We start from the raw sequence: 22,542 nt of genomic DNA, 5'->3' as shown, positions 1-22,542 counted from the left end.
GACCAAAAAAGACTTCTTCGAAGAAAAACAACTTGTAATACTCCGAGCCCAACACCAGGCAGCGGACTGTGCGAAACATGTGAATCTGCAGCGACTAATGCCACGAACAGATGTACACTGGGTAAGTGACATTTTCATTACCCAGTGTACATCTGTTTGTGGCATGTTCTGCTGCAGATTCACATGCACCCTCCCTCCTCCCTGGAAGCCTGTAGTCTAAGTTACAAACATTTGTACATATGTAGATACATTTACATTTGCATGGACATCTCTTACTTTATACCTATATACTCTACGAGTCACTCGATCCCGTGACTCGAAAAGACTTCTTCCAAGAAAAACAACTTGTAACACTCAGAGCCCAACATTAGAGGGGGGACTAATGCATAGCATGTGAATCTGCAGCAGAACATGCCACGAACAATATATATGTATATATATATATATATATATATATATATATCTCCTTGTGTACCATTACTGGTGTTTATGGCAAATGCTGCAATTCCTTCTGCCCAGGTTTGTACTTTGTAACACTGCAAAAAAGAAAGATCGTGTGACCATCCACCACTTTCGAAACAGATTCGACTGAAATTTTTGGGGGGGCCGGTCATGTGAGAATGACTCATGGGAGTTGGGTTATGGAGAATACACCTTTACAATTCTGCGCTAATGCAACATCTAGTTCTTGGGATGAGACCAACGCAGGAGCTGTAACCTCTGTCTCCTGAGGAACCATGAGGAACTGGCCCGTTCAGCCTGCCGGGGCTTCAGTGCTGGTGTAGAATTGAACAGCGGAGGGTGAACTGTGGGGTGCAGCCCCCGGGGTCACCCGAGCCATCAACTACGCCCTTGTTGACAACATTAAAGACGTATTGTACTCGCCAATACACCCTATTCAGGCAGGAGACTCCCAAAGTTTCAAGTCAAAAATGTATTTATTTTTGCTATGTCTCGCCTGAAATTGCCTCTTCTTCAATAGAAGTCAGTGGGGATATTATACTCTACCTATTTCTCTTTCAAATTCTCCCACTTCCCTGTCCTAAAATGTTGGCATATATGTTGTTTTTGGATGCAGAAAGAGGCTTCAGGACGAGCAAAGTCCAGGCTATTTGTCATGAAATTAATCCAGCTTCAGAGCCAGTCGTTCTCCAGGGACCCCAGTGAAAACCTTTTTCAGGGCAAAGACTAATCCTTGGCTTCAGAGTGTGCCCCATCTCAGGTTTCTCCCCCTGCCTAGAGTTTGACCTGAAACTGAGTTGCAACTCCAGGGCAAATAACTACCTATAGAAAGCCATTGCCTCAGCCCCGAACTGCCTTTCAGAAGCTTGAGGTAGATGTCATCGATCACTGTACCAGAGCTGTCTCTGCACCGAAAGGGTGTCTTGGCACTGGAAAAGACTCGAGAGCAGGGTCTTTAACCTCGATGCCAGGAGACATCATCTCGACCCTGAGAAAATGGGCTGCTTGCATCAGAATGGAAATCAACCTCAAAGCCAACACTGCCAGAAGCCCAGAGCAAGCAGCCTGATGTGAGGATATACATAGTGCCTGTGACAGGGCACGTTGTACCTCTTTGTCCACAACCTATGCAAGCTGGCCAGCCGCAGGCCAAGAAACAATGACTTCTAATTGAAAAGGCAGTCTCTGAGGGGCGCAGAACTTTTGCTGTCCCTAAAAAGAAAGGCCTAGCTATGGAAGCCCAACACCAGCACCGTCTCGGTCCCCTTCACACACTAGCCATAAAGACGCAGAGCTCGATCCTGCTGCCGATCTTCCCTAACCATACGAGGCCATACTGAGAGATAACGAAGATGATCCTTGGCGTGACTGCAGTGTACCTCACCGAGAGGACCTGTCCTTGGAACTGTACCCGGTCAGGCCACCTCGGCCGGACGCCACCATCGCCTACCATGCAGTTGCTATCACGCAGCAGACCATCACATAGTCAAAGTCCGTGTAGTGAAGGAAGAGTTGGACTTCCTCACTGAAAGACTCTTCGGTACGCAGCATGTTGAAATACTCCGGTGTCATTTTTAGACACCCAACCTCTCCCTGGTCAAGACCATGGTGGTCACACTGCGAGTTGAGAAAAAAGTATAAAGCGGCACCAGAGAAGCCCGTATTGGGGCCCATGTGTCACCCGATTTACTTGTGGTACATAACGCTCAGAAAAGGTCTTTATCCAGGGCACAGAGGGCATCACTTCCCCTGACAAAAAAAGCAAGCTCTTCAGTGCTGCCAGCAAGAGCGTATCTGTGGGCACTGCCACTCAGTGGAACATAGCCAGCTCGGTCGGACGTCTATCACAATATGGCAGGTGCCGCTGGAAGGAGATATACCAACTAATATGACACCTTCCAGAGGTTTACAGAATGTGAGGAAAGGACCAGGGCGATAAACCCTTTCCTAAACCAATGTCAGTTGGGCCCTGATACTTGACACCTTACTTTGCCTCCTTATAAGCTAACAAACACAAATGAAGGACGGAATGCGGAACCAATCAAACATTCACCCCTAGTCACAGATCTGGATTTAATCCATCAATTCTTTTGCTCACCATGCCACCCCAGTTTGGACCCAGCCATATGCAAATCAAATCATTAGCATTTATAAAGCGCGCTACTCACCCGTGCGGGTCTCAAGGCGCTAGGGACAAAGGGGGTGGTTATCGCTGCTCGAACAGCCAGGTCTTTAGGAGTCTCCGGAAAGCGGAGTGGTCCTGGGTGGTCCTGAGGCTGGTGGGGAGGGAGTTCCAGGTCTTGGCCGCCAGGAAGGAGAAAGATCTCCCACCCGCCGTGGAGCGTCGGATGCGAGGGACGGCGGCGAGTGCGAGGCCAGAGGAGCGGAGGGGGCGGGTGGGGACGTAGAAGTTGAGCCGTCTGTTGAGGTATTCCGGTCCCTTGTCGTGGAGGGCTTTGTGTGCGTGGGTGAGAAGTCGGAAGGTGAACCTTTTGCTGACTGGGAGCCAATGCAGGTGTCTCAGGTGTGCGGAGATGTGGCTGTTGCGGGGTACGTCGAGGATGAGGCGGGCTGAGGCGTTTTGAATGCGTTGCAGGCGATTTTGGAGTTTGGCTGTGGTCCCGGCGTAGAGGGTGTTGCCGTAGTCCAGGCGGCTTGTGACGAGGGCCCCCCCCACCCCCACCTGCCCAGCCTCAAGTGAGCTTCAACACAGGCACCTCCCTCCCAGGGGGGTAAGTACATCAATGCCACAAGACAATCCAAGGCCAACAATCTCCTCAGCAACATAGTAGACACAAAAATGTTCTAAGACTAATGACAGTTGAGTTAGTGCTCAGAGCATTTCAAAAACTGATTCACAACAAAAGAATGCTCATTCAGCTATAGACAACATGCCCACAACGTATGGCCTTCAAACATAGAGATCCATGCACTCACCACAATTGTCCATGCTAGCACAGAAATTCTGGCTTTGGATCGTTCACCAACAAATCCCTTTCCTAGCCGAGCACATCCTCAGTATAGACAACAATTTTATGGACCTGCTCAGCAGGACGCATCAGCAAACACACAAATGCGAATTCAAACCCAGGGGCTTCAGCAATTCTTCTCAGTTGGAGGACACTAGAGCTGCATCTCTGTGCCATTCAAAATTACTCGAAATGCCAAATCTTTGCTCCCAGGTACTCATCGCACACAATCCACGGACAATGCTCTGTGGATAAAGTTGTCTGGATATTTGTGTAAGCTTTTCCTCTACTCCAACTTGCACGTATGCACTGAGGAAAATGAAACAGACAACCATAAGACTTGTCCTCATAGCACCCACTAAGTACTTACTGTTTCTTGAAATATCTGTACAGACCCACAAGAGGCTCTCCCATTTGCAGACCTCCTCGTATAACATCACGGTCAGCTGCAACACCCCACCTGACCTTAGGCACCTGAGGTCTCAAAGGTTGGATATGTCCAACTCCTAGAAGAATGCATGCAAAATCCTAAGGAGTTTCAGATGCCAGGAACAAGGGCATGTTACACAGCCAAATGGAAATTATTTCTCACTATTGCTGTAGTTGTGGCAAACCCCCCAGTGGCCTCAGGACGAGATATTATCTGTTACCTGTCGCACCTTTAGAAGGCAAGATTAGCATACTCCACAATTGGTACATTTAGCCTTGTGGCAAATTACTTGCAGAATTGACGATACCAATCAGTATTCAAAATACCAGCAGCCAAAGTTTCATGGAGTGCCTTTAAAGAACTATCCCTCCTAGAGCACCACCAGTCCATTCCTGACACTTTAGCTTTGGGCCTGATTTAGAACTTGGTGGATGGAATACTCCATCATAAACGTGGCAGGTATCCCGTCGGCGGTATCACAATCTCCATAGAATATAATGGGGTTGTGATACAGTGGACGGGATATCCGTCACGTTTGTGTCCGCGTATTCCCCTCCACCAAGTTCTAAATGAGGCCCTTTGTTCCTGTTAGGTCCCTGGAGTTGCAGGCGAAGCCTTTTCTCTCTTGCCCACTGCAATTTCCTTTATGAACGATGACCTTCCTCTTTGCCGTCCCATCTTAGAGTTCATGAACTCCGTGCTCTAACAGTGGAGCCGCCATTCACTGAAGTGCACAAAGATTGGGTTGTCGATCGAACAAACCATTTTCTGCATAAGATTGTTTTTCTGTTCCATCTCATCAAACCATTGATTTATTAAAAAAAATCCCAACCACAGTTGGTTGTGGAGAGGGCCTTACACACTCTACTAGAGCTTCTAGGTACTTTATTAACCAGGCTGAGGTCCTGGTTTAGAGCTTGGCTGACAGATACACTATCACAAACATGACATATCTGGGCTATCTTATGACAAAGTGGCATAGGATATGATGCACGTCTAATAAGGCGGATGGTTTATCTGTCATGTTTGTGATGGAGCAACCTGTCTGCCAAATTCTAAAGCCGGCCCTAAATCTTTAGAAACACGGAGCACCTCTTTATGGCTTTTGTAACGCTCCACTGAGTGAAAGCCATTTCCAAAGCATGCCTCGCTAGATGGATTGTCGAGCGCAGTCGAGTTTGCTATGCTAAAGACAAACACACATTACTATTTGTGCCAAGGACACGTTCTACTAATGAGATGGGAGTCACTATGGCTTCCGTAGGTAATATCCCACTTGCGGACAAAGGTAAATCTACAACACAATCTACCACCAGGATGCACAATTCGGCCACACTGTCCTTAAAACGTTGTTCATTGTGTCTTCCAGTACAGCTTGGACGCCACTGCTTTTCTGTCTATGCAAGCGTGTGATCAACAGCAGCACATGCTGCAGATGAGAAATGCTACCTGTAACAGTCAGTTACAGGAGTCCAGAATCAAGAACGCTGTACACTTCCACAAATGCCCTCTGACCTACCACTTACTCCAGCTAGAATACGCTGTTTGCATTTCTTCCGGGAGGCCTTTTAATCAAAATTAACCTAATACATTTAATTATGACTAAGAGCTTGTAAGGGTTTATGCGTGTCTTGTAAATAAGATCTCAGCAACCCTTTGTGCAAAGGATGCATGACAGAGGAGTTGTGAAGTATTTTTATGATGCCCTCTATAATTTACAGTAGGTAGTTGGGGAGTCAGTTAGAAGGGCTGTCTTGTTGGGCCGTCAGTCATAGAATGTACAACATTTAACAGTGATATCCACCTCCCCATCGTAACCTTCTCTTTTGTTTTTCACTTTTCTCATCTGCTTGCTGTTTGTTTTTCAGATTCATTCCAGAATCCCCTCGCTGGCTGTATGCCCAGGGCCGGTTGGTCGAGGCTGAAAACGCCCTCTACCTCATTGCCAAGAACAATGGAAGGCAGAAGTTTAATATCTCTCTGACTCCGCGGCCGCAAACTACAGCCCGCAGTGCCGGCCTCAAGGATGTGTTCTGTCACCGGATCCTTCTGGTTCGCACAGTAATCATGATGTATATCTGGTACTGATAATCTGAGATGTACTATGTATGGTACCAATGGGTGGACTGGGGAAATTACGAGGTGAGGGTTGTAGGTTAACCAGGCATGTAGCTGTCTCTTCTGACTTGTGCATACACTCAGCATCACTGGACTTTGCTTCATTAATGGATTAACACCCATTCCCTGATACCTGGCCTTTTCCTTGGACTGGGATGATTGTTAGGGAGGAGCTCTTTGATTTAGGCATGGATGCTTCAAATAGGAAGGATGATGAGAAAGGTTCCTTATAATGGGAATAGTTTCCTGGCATTGGAAAGTGGTTGTCAGAGTACTTTGTGGTGGAGTGAGTGATAGGAGTGATTCCTAGAAGTGGATGTACGATAGGTTTAGTTTCCTGTGACAAAATTAGTAAGGGTTGGGAGTGGTTCCTTAGAGTGGTATGAGCTATGAAAACGGTTCCTTGGAGTGGGGTGAATCTTGTGAATGGTTCCCTGAAGTTGGACAAGTGCTGGGAATGCTTTTGTAAAGTGGGATGAGTTTTGAGCCGGGAACCCTGGAACAGGTTGGGTGGTTGAAATGGTTGTTTGGAGTGGAACAAACCGGGAATGGTTCCTTGGATTGGCTAGAATGGTTCATTGGAGTGGGATGAATATTGGGTATGGTTCCTTTGAGCAAAGATACGTTTTCAGATTTTTTCCCTAGAGATTGGTGTATAGTGGGATTGTTTTCAGTGTAATGAATGTTGGGAATGACTCCTTGTAGCAGGATGAGTGGGATGGTTCCCCATGGTTCCTTCAAGTGGGGTAAATGATGAAATTGGTTCCTTGAAGTGTGAAGAGTTATGGAATTGGGTTCTGGGAGAAGAATGAATGGAAGTGGTTTCCCATAGTGGGATTGGATGTGAGAATGTGTCTTTAAGTGGATGATTGAAGAGATTGGTTCCATGCAGTGTGGTGAATGGGGTGGGATTGGCTCCTTGGAGTATCATGAATGATGTGATTGGTTCCTTAGAGTGAGATGAATGGTAGGATTGGTTCTTTGCAGTGTGATGTATGGTAGGATTGGTTCCTTGAAGTGTGAATGGTGTGATTGGTTCCTTGGTGTATGATGATTGGTGGGATTTGTTCCTTGGACCGTGATGTATGGTAGGATTGGTCCCTTGGAGTGTGATGAATGGTGGGATTGGTTTATTGGAGTGTGATGAATGGTGGGATTGGTTTCTTGGAGTGGGATGAATGATGGGATTGGTTCCTTGGTGTATGATGAATGATGGGATTGGTTCCTTGGTGTATGATGATTGGTGGGATTGGTTCTGTGGACCGTGATGTATGGTGGAATTGGTTCCTTGAAGTGTGATGAATGCTGCGATTGTATCCTTGGTGTATGATGATTGGTTCCGTGGACCGTGATGTATGGTGGGATTGGTTCCATGGAGTGTGAGGAATGCTAGGATTGGTTCCTTGGAGTGTGATGTGTGGTGGAATTGGTTTCTTGGAGTGTAGTGAAGGGGGTGGGATTGGTTCCTTGGAGTGTGATGAATGGTGGGATTGGTTCCTTGGAGTGTGATGATAGATGGGATTGGTTCCATGCAGTGTGATGAATGGTGGGATTGGTTTCTTGGAATGTGATGAATGGTGGGACTGGTTCCTTGGAATATGATGAATGGTGGGATTGGTTTCTTGGAATGTGATGAATGGTTGGATTGGTTTCTTGAAATGTGATGAATGGTGAGATTGTTTTCTTGGAATGTGATGAATGGTGGGATTGGTTTCTTGGAATGTGATGAATGGTCGGATTAGTTTCTTGGATTGTGATGAATGGCAGGATTGGTTTCTTGGAATGTGATGAACGGTGGGATTGGTTTCTTGGAATGTGATGAATGGTGGGATTGGTTTCTTGGAATGTGATGAATGATGGGATTGGTTTCTTGGAATGTGATGAATGGTGGGATTGGTTTCTTGGAATGTGTTTCTTGGAATGTGATGAATGGTGGGATTGGTTTCTTGGAATGTGATGAATGGTGGGATTGGTTTCTTGGAATGTGATGAATGGTGGGATTGGTTTCTTGGAATGTGATGAATGGTGAGATTGGTTTCTTGGAATGTGATGAATGGTGGGCTTGGTTTCTTGGAGTGTGATGATTGGTGCGATTGGTTCCTTGGAGCATGATGAATGGTGGGATTAGTCCCTTTAGCAGGATGAAGGGTGAGTTTGATTCCTTGTAGTAGGATGAATGGTGGGATTTGTTCCTTGGAGCAGGATGAAAGGTGATTTTGATTCCTTGGAATATGATGAATGGTGGCATTGGTACTTTGGAGGGTAATGAATGGTGGGATTGGTTCCTTGGAGCTGGATGAAGGGTGCGTTTTATTCCTGGGAATAGGATGAATGGTGGTATTGGTACCTTTAAGGGTAATGAATGGTGGGATTGGTTCTTTGGAGCAGAATGAAGGGTGGGTGTGTTTCTTTGGAGTGTGATGGTTGGTGGGGTTGGCACCTTTGAGTGTAATGATTGGTTCTGTGAAGTGGGATGAATTATAGAATTTGTTCCTTGGATTGTGGTAATTGGTTACTTTGCAGAATGAGCGTTCCCAGTGGTTCCTCGGAGGAGTGGGATGACGTGAGTAATGGTGATCCTTTAGGAGACATTCATTGACTTTTATATTAGGATAGATAAGTACTTCCAACTAAGACCACACACCTCAAGCCCTTGTCACAAACATCTCCCTTGTTCTTGCCATATCCTGTGCGAGTCCAATATGATCCTTCTTCCCCCACCTTCCTAGTAAAGTGTTTGTGGAAGTGACAGGCGTGTCACTCTCCATTCGCCTCTTATTCTCCTGCATCTAATCATTGGTATACAGCGATGTGGAGAGCCTTTAGCCTGGGATCTGTATATTTATTATTTTGAAGATCGCTCAGAAGCTACAGGCCTTGGACTAGTCCCAGAGAAAATGTATTAGGGAACCTTTCCTCTCCCATTCTCTCCAACAAGCACCCGACCATCATTTCTAAAATAGGTGTAATGTGTTTGGGGTGTAGTACCTATAGAGAATTGTGGTATTAAACTCAAGCCCCCTGACATTTAGGACCACATTGTACAGTCTCCTTTATGCAGCAGCCCGCTCCTCCCTGAGAATGTGGCGTGCAGTCTTCCAGAGCTTTGGTTGTGGCACTTCCACAGGTAGGACCTTCTACATTCTGGATGTCAAATGCTTATCTGAACCTGCTGTCTGCAGCAGCCTCTCGAAAGGTGTGAGCTCCCTCGTTGTCTCCGCTTTCACTGTGCGCTATTGTGCTGAGTGGTGCAGCTGTAAATAGTGCATTTTTTCTTCTTCCAGTGTGAAGTCCCTTTCAGTGTGTTCAACGGATTTAATAACCCCATTTATTAGTCCCAAATTTCTGATATCCATTTCTCTCCCAGTGCTAAAACGGATCGTTGAGCAATCCCGGACTGAAGTCTGAGTTCCCGAACGTGGGGGTAACTGGTGAGGGGTAATTCATTATGCCAGTAGGGATATTGATTGTGTCCCGGTCTTTCAGGCTCCTGCCGGGTGGTTCCATTGGTGGGATGGGTGGTGGGAATGGATCTTTGGGGTGGGAATCTTTGTACTCATGACTCATTTGAGTGGGATGTGTAATGGGAATGTTTATTGTGGTGGGATTCATGTTGGCAATGGTTCCTTGGTGTGTGATTGGTGTTTGGAATGGTTCCATGGAGCAGGGTTAATGTTGGGAATTATTCCATAGAGTGGGGACTGGTTGTGGGAATGGTTCCTTGAAGTTGGATGAGTGGTGGAGGGCTTTGGACCTTGTTGTGGGATTAGTGTTGGGAATGGTTCCTGAAAGTGGGATTAGTGTTGGGAATGGCTCCTTACGTGGGATTAGTTTTATGAATGGTTCCTTAGTGGGATTAGTATTTATTATGGTTCCTTACAGTGGAATTAGTTTTGGGAATGGTTCCTTACAGTGAGATTAGCCATGGGAATGGCTCCTCAGAACAGGTTTAGTCTTTGCAATGGTTCCTTTGAGTGGGATCTAGCTTTGGAAGGGTTTCTTACAGTGGGATTAGTGTTGGGAATTGTCCTTGGAGTGGGATGAGTAGGGGTGTAGTTCCTTGGAGTGAGATGAGTGTTGGGGATGGTTCCTTGAGGAGGTGGGTTTCAGGACCAGTTCCTTGGAGCGGGAAGAGTGGGGGGGGGGCTTGTTTCTTGGAGTAGTGTGAGCCTTGGGGAGGGTTCTGTGAAGCAGGAAGAGCAGGGGGTTTGATTCTCAGGATGGGATATGTGGGATATGTGGAATATGTGGTTCAGTTGGAGGAGTGTTGGGAATTGTCACTTGTATTTGGATTAATGATGGAAATGGCTGTTATGAGTGGTGACTGATGGGTATGGTTGAGTGGGGTGAACTGAGTGTTGAAATGGTTCTTGGGAGAGGAGTGAGTGGTAGAACCTTTTGGTGAGCTCTCAAAATGATAAAAAGGGTGGTTGAGGGATTTGGAAGTAGGAAGAACTGTGGAGGTTTATGGAGTCCTGTAGGAGTACATGTGGCAGTCGTTCTTCGCATAGAAACGGGCTGTGGAATATTGGGAGAAGAGGGAGAGAAATAGTTGAGGAAGGGAGTTGAGGAAGGGGGAGAAATAGCTGAGATTTGAAATTGCACATCCGGGTGGTTGAACAAGGGAACTCTCCACACATTGGGTTGAGTGTAGTCTTTCCCTCACTGTCTTCTCCTTGTCTCTCTTTCTATAGGTTTGTCTGTAGCCTGGTGTACTACGGTCTGACACTGAATGCTGGGGACCTTGGTGGCAGCATGTACATTAACCTGGCCTTGAGTGGATTGGTGGAAATCCCCTCCTATCCCATTTGCATCTACTTGATCGGCCGTAAATGGTGAGTGTGGTAGTCAGTGTTGGAATGGCTGTTGCGAGGCATTTTACATACATGTACACAGTGCATTGACAGTTAAGGGCACCAATCCTTTCAGCTGATTAAGACCTGTGATGGAACTGTTAGTCCGTCAGTGGGTAAGGATGAAAGGGCTATAAAATTATTTCAAGTACTTACCTTCGATTTTTATAATCGTTATTTGTCAGTGCTCCTTGCCACCTCGGAACTTGTGGATAATACATTATTTTACTAGGTCAGCAGATCTTCCACCCGCCATAAGGGCGCACACACCGTGTATATGTTCCAGAGAAGCTGTGAAGTAAAGATGTGTTCATGCTCCACTTTCTTGAAAGCTTCTCGAACTCCAGTTCATTACATGAGCCAGTCATCTTAATCCCAGTTGTCGTCCACAGTGCAAATCCCCCTCCTGGTGGTGTATATCACACACATCCCTACTCTTTTTGGGACCGACGTCCCATCTTCAGGGAACAGTGTTTAATTTAAGACACTAATGGCCTGATTTAGATCTTGGTGGACGATGACGGATATCCTGGCTGCAGAAATATAAATCCCATTATATGCTATGGTATGTATATTTTGGCGGACGGCATGTCTGTCACCGTTGTGACTAAATAACTTGTTTGCCGAGATCTAAATCATGCCCCTGATCAAGGAAACAAAAATATTACATGTTAAAATACCAGGAAGCCTCCTTGTATCATCAAATCTTGCATAGTATTTACAACCAAAGGGTGTCAGATAAGCCCCCAAAACTTCTAGTGCTCCGTTCTGAAAACTTATCGCCTGATTTAGATTTCGGCAGACAGGTTACCCGTCCACCGAACTATAAGTCCTATAGGATATAATGGGATTTATATTTTGGGGGACAGGCTATCCGTCACCCTTGTGAAAGAGTAACCCATACGCTGAATTCTAAATCAGGCCCTTAAAAATTATTATTATAGCTGTATCAATGTAATAGAGAAATTAGATTTAATAAATGATAATATAAGTCCTATTCCCATACAACCATAGTTCCGTCTTGTGGTCAAAGCAAAGAAACTCCTAGTACTTGATAATGAAATGAACATATTGATCATTCTTTAAAGCTAAATGAATGTCATAATCAGGCAGAATATGTAAAATCTGGCTTTTTTTGGGAGAAATGAAACTAAATTTGTTGAAGGCATAGCAACAAAAAAGGAAATCTGTGAAAGAAATTGCTCATTCTAACTGAAGTTTTTAAATATTTATGATTAAAAATGCATTTGAGAGGCACAGAATCAACCCGCAAGTAGTTCTCTCCTTCCCAGAGCAGTGTAAAACTAGCTCTGAGCAAAGGTAATACTCTCTTACAAACAGATTTCACAAGGTGATTTCAGAAAAACAAAGTAAGCACACAGGTCCTGGGGGCTGAGATCATGAGAAAGGAAGGAGACGTTACAAGAGGGTAAACTCACTAGGGTGAGGACACTTTCTTGAGAGCCAAGATGTGAAAGAGAGACTCCAAGGACCTGATTACGACCTTGGCGGAGGGGATTACTCCGTCCCAAATGTGACGGATATCCCGCCCACCGTATTACAAGTTCCATTATATCCCATGGAACTTGTACCATTGCAGATGGGATATCCGTCACATTTGGGACAGAGTAATCCCATTCGCCAAGGTCATGATCTGGCCCTAAATCACCAGAGACTGGCACATCTTTTTAGCTGAAGTTACCATGTGCATGGCTATCGTAGTTAAAGTTAGGCTAATGCACCGATATGCATTAGCACCCCTTCCATCTTTAGCTATTTATTTGTTCAAGTAAGAACACATCAGTAGTCATTAAAAGATTCACTTCCAGATTCATGTTATGCTCAATACATTCTGTGGAACAATAGTCAGATTTTACATTTCATCGTTGGCACGAGCAATGTGGATGATGGGGGCATTGCAGCCCCATAATCTAATATAAATCAGTATAAAAACAACAAAGATGACCAATAAAATTCAGAGTTTTCATTCTCCAAGTTCCAAAAAGATCCTTCAACCACCCCAAATAGTCCACCCATCAAACCTGCTGAGGTGTCTAGACTCTACAGTATGTAACTTCTCAACACTTTCACACATTAGATTAATCTATTTGTTCAAGCCTAACAAAACATTGGGTATAAAGGTGCAACATACTGAACCTACAGTGGCACAGACACCACCTTCGGCATCCAGAACAAATTCAAGAGCTATGCTATTCTGTAAAATTACATTTAGTTGTGCTTCCAGTTGGTCAGACATAAATCGAAAGGCAATTTCATTAGATTCTGCTTCCTCCTGTATGAGTTAGTTGTTGTAGTTTCCCCTTACAGAGGAGGGTGGATATTAGCTAGAATGTGTACTAAGGTGGGCTCAATATAAGAGGGCGAAAGACTTCAGACTGGTCATTCAGCCGTAGACATATGCCTTGCTACGAACACGGTGCCAGAAAAATCCCAAGTGCAACTGTGGGTATACAGCACCCTTGACGGGAGTTTTAAAAAGTAGGGTTAAAAATCCAGTTGGGGTGAGGAACAGAAGTCGCATTTGCTGCGGCCCACAAAGATGCTGCTATTTCTAGTTTCACAGCCAAGTGCATAGGTAGTACAGGCTGAAGGAAGGGCGGTGGGTGATATTTGTTGCTCAGGAAACCCTCATTAAAATCCTCATTGAAAGAGGAATGTAAATGAGTGCATTGTCACACTCTGTGGCAAAGTCCCCCTGGAGATGCGTTTCAAGGCATGTTTCATCTTTATCAAAAGGGATAGGAACCACGGGCACTGTTTCCTTGGAGTCAGGAATTGCAGGAAAACTTTGTCATGAAAAAGTGAATATCTATTTGGGAAATGGGTGGATGGCTGAGTGCTGTCGGTCTCTTCTTGCCTGCCACCCAACCATTCCTGACACAACCAGACTATAAGCCAACAATGAGGATAGCAGCAAAGAAGACTGGCCGATTGTAGGAAGTTGGCTCTGTATGCACTATTTCAAAGTAAGGAATAGCATGCACAGAGTCCAAGGGTTCCCCTTAGAGGTAAGATAGTAGCAAAAAGAGATAATACCAATGCTCTATTTTGTGGTAGTGTGGTCGAGCAGTAGGCTTATCTAAGGAGTAGTGTTAAGCATTTGTTGTACATACACCCAGGCAATAAATGAGGAACACACTCAGAGACAAATCCAGCCAATAGGTTTTGTTATAGAAAAATATCTTTTCTTAGTTTATTTTAAGAACCACAGGTTCAAATTCTACATGTAATATCTCATTTGAAAGGTATTGCAGGTAAGTACTTTAGGAACTTTGAATCATTACATTAGCATGTATACTTTTTACATAAAACACAATAAGCTGTTTTAAAAGTGGACACTTAGTGCAATTTTCACAGTTCCTGGGGGAGGTAAAGTATTGTTAGGTTTCACAGGTAAGTAAGTCACTTACAGGTTTCAAGTCTTGGTCCAAGGTAGCCCACCGTAAGTACCCGCGTCTTCGGAGGGCAGACCAGGGGGGTTTTGTAGGGCACCGGGGGGGGACACAAGTCAGCACAAAAAGTACACCCTCAGCAGCGCGGGGCGGCCGGGTGCAGTGTGCAAACACGCGTCGGGTTTTCAATAGTTTCCTATGGGAGACCAAGGGATCTCTTCAGCGATGCAGGCAAGGGGGGGGGGGCTCTTCGGGGTAGCCACCACCTGGGCAAGGGAGAGGGCCTCCTGGGGGTCACTCCTGCACAGGAGTTCCGTTCCTTCAGGTGCTGGGGGCTGCGGGTGCAGGGTCTTTTCCAGCCGTCGGGAAATGGAGTTCAGGCGGTCAGGGGAAGCCTCGGGATTCCCTCTGCAGGCGTCGCTGTGGGGGCTCAGGGGGGACAACTTTGGTTACTCACAGTCTTGGAGTCGCCGAAGGGTCCTCCCTGAGGTGTTGGTTCTCCACCAGTCGAGTCGGGGTCGCCGGGTGCAGTGTTGCAAGTCTCACGCTTCTTGCGGGGAGTTGCAGAGGTCTTTAAATCTGCTCCTTGAAACAAAGTTGCAGTTCTTGTGGAGCAGTGCCGCTGTCCTCAGGAGTTTCTTGTCTTTCTTGAAGCAGGGCAGTCCTCAGAGGATTCAGAGGTCGCTGGTCCCTTGGAAAGCGTCGCTGGAGCAGGTTTCTTTGGAAGGCAGGAGACAGGCCGGTAAGTCTGGGGCCAAAGCAGTTGGTGTCTTCTGTTCTTCCTCTGCAGGGGTTCTTCAGCTCAGCAGTCTTCTTCTTCTTGTAGTTTCAGGAATCTAAATTCTTAGGTTCAGGGAAGCCCTTAAATACTAAATTTAAGGGCGTGTTTAGGTCTGGGGGGTTAGTAGCCAATGGCTACTAGCCCTGAGGGTGAGTACACCCTCTTTGTGCTTCCTCCCAAGGGGAGGGGGTCACATCCCTAATCCTATTGGGGGAATCCTCCATCTGCAAGATGGAGGATTTCTAAAAGTTAGAGTCACTTCAGCTCAGGACACCTTAGGGGCTGTCCTGACTGGTCAGTGACTCCTCCTTGTTATTCTTATTATTTTCTCCGGCCTTGCCGCCAAAAGTGGGGGCCGTGGCCGGAGGGGGCGGGCAACTCCACTAGCTGGAGTGTCCTGCGGTGCTGGCACAAAGGGGTGAGCCTTTGAGGCTCACCGCCAGGTGTGACAGCTCCTGCCTGGGGGAGGTGTTAGCATCTCCACCCAGTGCAGGCTTTGTTACTGGCCTCAGATTGACAAAGGCACTCTCCCCATGGGGCCAGCAACATGTCTCGGATGTGGCAGGCTGCTGGAACCAGTCAGCCTACACAGATAGTCGGTTAAGGTTTCAGGGGGCACCTCTAAGGTGCCCTCTGTGGTGTATTTTACAATAAAATGTACACTGGCATCAGTGTGCATTTATTGTGCTGAGAAGTTTGATACCAAACTTCCCAGTTTTCAGTGTAGCCATTATGGTGCTGTGGAGTTCGTGTAAAACAGACTCCCAGACCATATACTCTTATGGCTATCCTGCACTTACAATGTCTAAGGTATTGCTTAGACACTGTAGGGGCACAGTGCTCATGCACTGGTGCCCTCACCTATGGTATAGTGCACCCTGCCTTAGGGCTGTAAGGCCTACTAGAGGGGTGACTTATCTATACCTGCATAGGCAGTGAGAGGCTGGCATGGCACCCTGAGGGGAGTGCCATGTCGACTTACTCGTTTTGTTCTCACCAGCACACACAAGCTGGCAAGCAGTGTGTCTGTGCTGAGTGAGGGGTCTCCAGGGTGGCATAAGACATGCTGCAGCCCTTAGAGACCTTCCTTGGCATCAGGGCCCTTGGTACCAGGGGTACCACTTACAAGGGACTTATCTGGATGCCAGGGTGTGCCAATTGTGGAATCACAAGTACAGGTTAGGGAAAGAACACTGGTGCTGGGGCCTGGTTAGCAGGCCTCAGCACACTTTCAATTCAAAACATAGCATCAGCAAAGGCAAAAAGTCAGGGGGTAACCATGCCAAGGAGGCATTTCCTTACACAACCCCCCCCCAAACGAAAGAGGATGAGACTAACCTTTCCCAAGAGAGTCTTCATTTTCTAAGTGGAAGAACCTGGAAAGGCCATCTGCATTGGCATGGGCAGTCCCAGGTCTGTGTTCCACTATAAAGTCCATTCCCTGTAGGGAGATGGACCACCTCAACAGTTTTGGATTTTCACCTTTCATTTGCATCAGCCATCTGAGAGGTCTGTGGTCAGTTTGAACTAGGAAGTGAGTACCAAAAAGGTATGGTCTCAACTTCTTCAGGGACCAAACCACAGCAAAGGCCTCCCTCTCAATGGCACTCCAACGCTGCTCCCTGGGGAGTAACCTCCTGCTAATGAAAGCAACAGGCTGGTCAAGGCCATCATCATTTGTTTGGGACAAAACTGCCCCTATCCCATGTTCAGAGGCATCTGTTTGCACGATGAATTGCTTGGAGTAATCTGGAGCTTTTAGAACTGGTGCTGTGCACATAGCTTGTTTCAGGGTGTCAAAGGCCTGTTGGCATTCTACAGTCCAGTTTACTTTCTTGGGCATTTTCTTGGAGGTGAGTTCTGTGAGGGCTGTCACAATGGATCCATATCCCTTTACAAACCTCCTATAGTACCCAGTCAAGCCAAGGAATGCCCTGACTTGAGTCTGGGTTTTTGGAGCTGCCCAGTCCAGAATAGTCTGGATCTTAGGCTGGAGTGGCTGAACTTGGCCTCCACCTACAAGGTGTCCCAAGTAAACCACAGTTCCCTGCCCTATCTGGCATTTGGATGCCTTGATAGAGAGGCCTGCAGATTGCAGAGCCTTCAAAACCTTCTTCAGGTGGACCAGGTGATCCTGCCAGGTGGAGCTGAAGACAGCAATATCATCAAGATAAGCTGCACTAAAGGATTCCAACCCAGCAAGGACTTGATTCACCAACCTTTGGAAGGTGGCAGGGGCATTCTTTAAACCAAAGGGCATAACAGTGAACTGATAATGCCCATCAGGTGTGGAGAATGCTGTCTTTTCTTTTGCTCCAGGGGCCATTTTGATTTGCCAGTACCCTGCTGTTAAGTCAAAGGTACTTAAGAATTTGGCAGCCCCTAATTTGTCTATCAGCTCGTCAGCTCTAGGAATAGGATGGGCATCTGTCTTGGTGACAGAATTAAGACCTCTGTAGTCCACACAAAACCTCATCTCTCTCTTTCCTTCTTTGGTGTGAGGTTTGGGGACTAAGACCACTGGGCTAGCCCAGGGGCTGTCAGAGTACTCAATTACTCCCAATTCCAGCATCTTGTGGACTTCCACCTTGATGCTTTCCTTAACTTGGTCAGATTGTCTGAATATTTTGTTTTTGACAGGCATGCTGTCCCCTGTGTCCACATCATGGGTACACAGGTGGGTCTGACCAGGGGTTAGGGAAAAGAGTTCAGCAAACTGCTGCAGGACCTTCCTACAGTCAGACTGCTGTTGGCTAGAGAGGGTGTCTGAGTAGATCACTCCATCCACTGAGCCATCTTTAGGGTCTGATGAGAGGAGATCAGGGAGAGGTTCACTCTCAGCTTCCTGGTCCTCATCTGTTACCATCAACAGATTTACATCAGCCCTGTCATGGAAGAGCTTAAGGCGGTTCACATGGATCACCCTCTTGGGGCTCCTGCTTGTGCCCAGGTCCACCAGGTAGGTGACCTGACTCTTCCTCTCTAGTACTGGGTAAGGGCCACTCCATTTGTCCTGAAGTGCCCTGGGAGCCACAGGCTCCAGAACCCAGACTTTCTGCCCTGGTTGAAATTCAACCAGTGCAGCCTTTTGGTCATACCACAACTTCTGGAGTTGTTGGCTGGCCTCAAGGTTTTTACTTGCCTTTTCCATGTACTCTGCCATCCTTGAGGGAAGGCCAAGTACATAGTCCAGTATGTCTTGTTTAGGCTCATGAAGAGGTCTCTCCCAGCCTTCTTTAACAAGAGCAAGTGGTCCCCTTACAGGGTGGCCAAACAGAAGTTCAAAGGGTGAGAACCCTACTCCCTTCTGAGGCACCTCCCTGTAAGCGAAAAGCAGACATGGCAGGAGGACATCCCATCTCCTTTTGAGTTTTTCTGGGAGCCCCATGATCATGCCCTTTAATGTCTTGTTGAATCTCTCCACAAGGCCATTAGTTTGTGGATGATATGGTGTAGTGAACTTATAAGTCACTCCACACTCATTCCACATGTGTTTTAGGTATGCTGACATGAAGTTGGTACCTCTGTCAGACACCACCTCCTTAGGGAAGCCCACTCTGGTAAAGATACCAATGAGGGCCTTGGCTACTGCAGGGGCAGTAGTCGACCTAAGGGGGATTAGCTTCAGGATACCTAGTAGCATGATCCACTACTACTAGGATGTACATATTTCCTGAGGCTGTGGGAGGTTCCAGTGGACCAACTATGTCCACACCCACTCTTTCAAAGGGGACCCCCACCACTGGAAGTGGAATGAGGGGGGCCTTTGGGTGTCCACCTGTCTTACCACTGGCTTGACAGGTGGGACAGGAGAGGCAAAACTCTTTAACCTTCTGGGACATATTGGGCCAGTAGAAGTGGTTGACTAACCTCTCCCACGTCTTGGTTTGTCCCAAATGCCCAGCAAGGGGAATATCATGGGCTAAGATCAGAATAAACTCTCTGAAACCCTGAGGCACTACCACTCTCCTAGTGGCACCAGGTTTGGGATCTCTTGCCTCAGTGTACAGGAGTCCATCTTCCCAATAGACCCTATGTGTTCCATTTTTCTTGCCTTTGGACTCTTCAGCAGCTTGCTGCCTAAGGCCTTCAAGAGAGGGACAGGTTTCTTGTCCCTTACACAACTCTTCCCTTGAGGGTCCCCCTGGGCCTAAGAGCTCAACCTGATACGTTCCAGCTCCATAGGCTCAGTTCCCTCAGAGGGCAGAACTTCTTCCTGAGAAGAGAGGTTCTCTTTTTCTTGTTGTGTTGCAGCTGGTTTCCCAGCTGACTTTCCTTTCCTCTTGGTAGGCTGGGCCCTTTTTCCAGACTCCAGCTCTACTTTTTCACCCTGTGCTTTGCACTGTGCCCTTGTCTTGACACACACCAGTTCAGGGATACCCAGCATGGCTGCATGGGTTTTCAGTTCTACCTCAGCCCATGCTGAGGACTCCAGGTCATTTCCAAGCAAACAGTCTACTGGGATATTTGAGGAGACCACCACCTGTTTCAGGCCATTGACCCCTCCCCACTCTAAAGTTACCATAGCCATGGGATGTACTTTAGTCTGATTGTCAGCGTTGGTGACTGGATAAGTTTGTCCAGCCAGGTATTGGCCAGGGGAAACCAGTTTCTCTGTCACCATAGTGACACTGGCACCTGTATCCCTCAGGCCCTCTACACTTGTCCCATTGATTAAGAGCTGCTGCCTGTATTTTTGCATGTTAGGGGGACAGGCAGCCAGTGTGGCTAAATCCACCCCACCCTCAGAGACTAATGTAGCTTCAGTGTGACACCTGATTTGCTCTGGGCACACTGTTGATCCCACTTGGAGACTAGCCATTCCAGTGTTAGCTGGAGTGGAGTTTGAAGTGGTATTTTTCTTGGGACAGGCCTTGTCTCCAGTTTGGTGTCCAGACTGACTACAGCTACGACACCAGGCCTTTTTGGGATCAAAGTTTTTACCCTTGTACCCAGAATTGTTTTGTGAAGAGGCTCTGGGCCCACCCTCCTGTGCAGGTTTTTGGGGGCCTGTAGAAGACTCTTTACTATTTTTGTTTTTGGCTGTCTCACCACCCTTCCCCTGGGGAGGTTTTGTGACCCCTTTCTTTTGGTCACCCCCTGTGGAAGTTTTGGACACCCTAGTCTTGACCCAATGGTCCGCCTTCTTTCCCAATTCTTGGGGAGAAATTGGTCCTAGGTCTACCAGATGCTGATGCAGTTTATCATTGAAACAATTACTTAATAGGTGTTCTTTCACAAATAATTTGTACAGCCCATCATAATTACTTACACCACTGCCTTGAATCCAACCATCTAGTGTTTTTACTGAGTAGTCTACAAAGTCAACCCAGGTCTGGCTCGAGGATTTTTGAGCCCCCCTGAATCTAATCCTATACTCCTCAGTGGAGAATCCAAAGCCCTCAATCAGGGTACCCTTCATGAGGTCATAAGATTCTGCATCTTTTCCAGAGAGTGTGAGGAGTCTATCCCTCCACTTTCCAGTGAACATTTCCCAAAGGAGAGCACCCTAGTGAGATTTGTTCACTTTTCTGGTTACACAAGCCCTCTCAAAAGCTGTGAACCATTTGGTGATGTCATCACCATCTTCATATTTAGTTACAATCCCTTTAGGGATTTTCAACATGTCAGGAGAATCTCTGACCCTATTTATGTTGCTGCCACCATTGATGGGTCCTAGGCCCATCTCTTGTCTTTCCCTTTCTATGGCTAGGATCTGTTTTTCCAAAGCCAATCTTTTGGCAATCCTGGCTAACTGGATGTCCTCTTCACTGGAGTTATCCTCAGTGATTTCAGAGGTGTTGGTCCCTCCTGTGAGGGAACCAGCATCTCTGACTATTATTTTTGGAGTCAGGGCTTGAGAGGCCCTGTCCTCCCTAGATAGGACTGGTAGGAGGGAATCACCCTCCAAGTCACTATACTCATCCTCTGAGTTGCCATCCTCAGAGGGTTGGCTCTTTCAAACTCTGCCAACAGCTCCTGGAGCTGTAGTTTGGAAGGTCTGGAGCCCATTGCTATTTTCTTTAGTTTACAGAGTGACCTTAGCTCTCTCATCTGTAGATGGAGGTAAGGTGTGGTGTCGAGTTCCACCACATTCACATCTGTATTAGACATTATGCTTCTAAAAGTTGGAATACTTTTTAAGAAACTAAAACTAGTTCTAGAATCTAATTCAAACTTTTACCAAACTTTAAAACTCTAAAAGAAATGCTAACAGGGACTAACACAAGGCCCTAGCAGGACTTTAAAGAATTTAGAAAAAATTGCAAATTGCAAAAATCAATTTCTAATGACAATTTTTGGAATTTGTCGTGTGATCAGGTATTGGCTGAGTAGTCCAGCAAATGCAAAGTCTTGTACCCCACCGCTGATCCACCAATGTAGGAAGTTGGCTCTGTATGCACTATTTCAAAGTAAGGAATAGTATGCACAGAGTCCAAGGGTTCCCCTTAGAGGTGAGATAGTGGCAAAAAGAGATAATACCAATGCTCTATTTTGTGGTAGTGTGGTCGAGCAGTAGGCTTATCTAAGGAGTAGTGTTAAGCATTTGTTGTACATACACCCAGGCAATAAATGAGGAACACACACTCAAAGACAAATCCAGCCAATAGGTTTTGTTATAGAAAAATATCTTTTCTTAGTTTATTTTAAGAACCACAGGTTCAAATTCTACATGTAATATCTAATTTGAAAGGTATTGCAGGTAAGTACTTTAGGAACTTTGAATCATTACATTAGCATGTATACTTTTTACATAAAACACAATAAGCTGTTTTAAAAGTGGACACTTAGTGCAATTTTCACAGTTCCTGGGGGAGGTAAAGTATTGTTAGGTTTCACAGGTAAGTAAGTCACTTACAGGTTTCAAGTCTTGGTCCAAGGTAGCCCACCGTTGGGGGTTCAGAGCAACCCCAAAGTCACCACACCAGCAGCTCAGGGCCGGTCAGGTGCAGAGGTCAAAGAGGTGCCCAAAACACATAGGCTATAATAGAGAGAAGGGGGGTGCCCCGGTTCCAGTCTGCCAGCAGGTAAGTACCCGCGTCTTCGGAGGGCAGACCAGGGGGGTTTTGTAGGGCACCGGGGGGGACACAAGTCAGCACAAAAAGTACACCCTCAGCAGCGCGGGGGCGGCCGGGTGCAGTGTGCAAACACGCGTCGGGTTTTCAATAGTTTCCTATGGGAGACCAAGGGGTCTCTTCAACGATGCAGGCAGGCAAGGGGGGGGCTCCTCGGGGTAGCCACCACCTGGGCAAGGGTGAGGGCCTCCTGGGGGTCACTCCTGCACAGGAGTTCCGTTCCTTCAGGTGCTGGGGGCTGCGGGTGCAGGGTCTTTTCCAGCCGTCGGGAAATGGAGTTCAGGCAGTCGTGGTCAGGGGGAGCCTCGGGATTCCCTCTGCAGGCGTCGCTGGGGGGCTCAGGGGGGACAACTTTGGTTACTCACAGTCTTGGAGTCGCCGGAGGGTCCTCCCTGAGGTGTTGGTTCTCCACCATTCGAGTCGGGGTCGCCGGGTGCAGT

At 46.9% G+C, this 22,542-nt stretch overlaps 1 protein-coding gene across 1 annotated transcript in view; it reads left to right on the top strand.

Moving 5' to 3' along the window:
- SLC22A15 (solute carrier family 22 member 15) overlaps positions 1–22,542 on the top strand; it is a 224,714-nt gene that overhangs the window by 120,510 nt on the left and 81,662 nt on the right. The window contains exons 6-7 of the mRNA XM_069202976.1: positions 5,730–5,942; positions 10,674–10,814. Coding sequence (XP_069059077.1) covers positions 5,730–5,942; positions 10,674–10,814 — 354 coding nt within the window. The remainder of the gene's footprint in view (positions 1–5,729; positions 5,943–10,673; positions 10,815–22,542) is intronic.

Source organism: Pleurodeles waltl, chromosome 8 (assembly GCF_031143425.1).
Source record: "Pleurodeles waltl isolate 20211129_DDA chromosome 8, aPleWal1.hap1.20221129, whole genome shotgun sequence".
Taxonomy (NCBI): Eukaryota; Metazoa; Chordata; class Amphibia; order Caudata; family Salamandridae; genus Pleurodeles; species Pleurodeles waltl.
The sequence above is the reverse complement of the archived record's forward strand: the minus strand, read 5'-3'. Positions and strand labels throughout refer to the sequence as shown.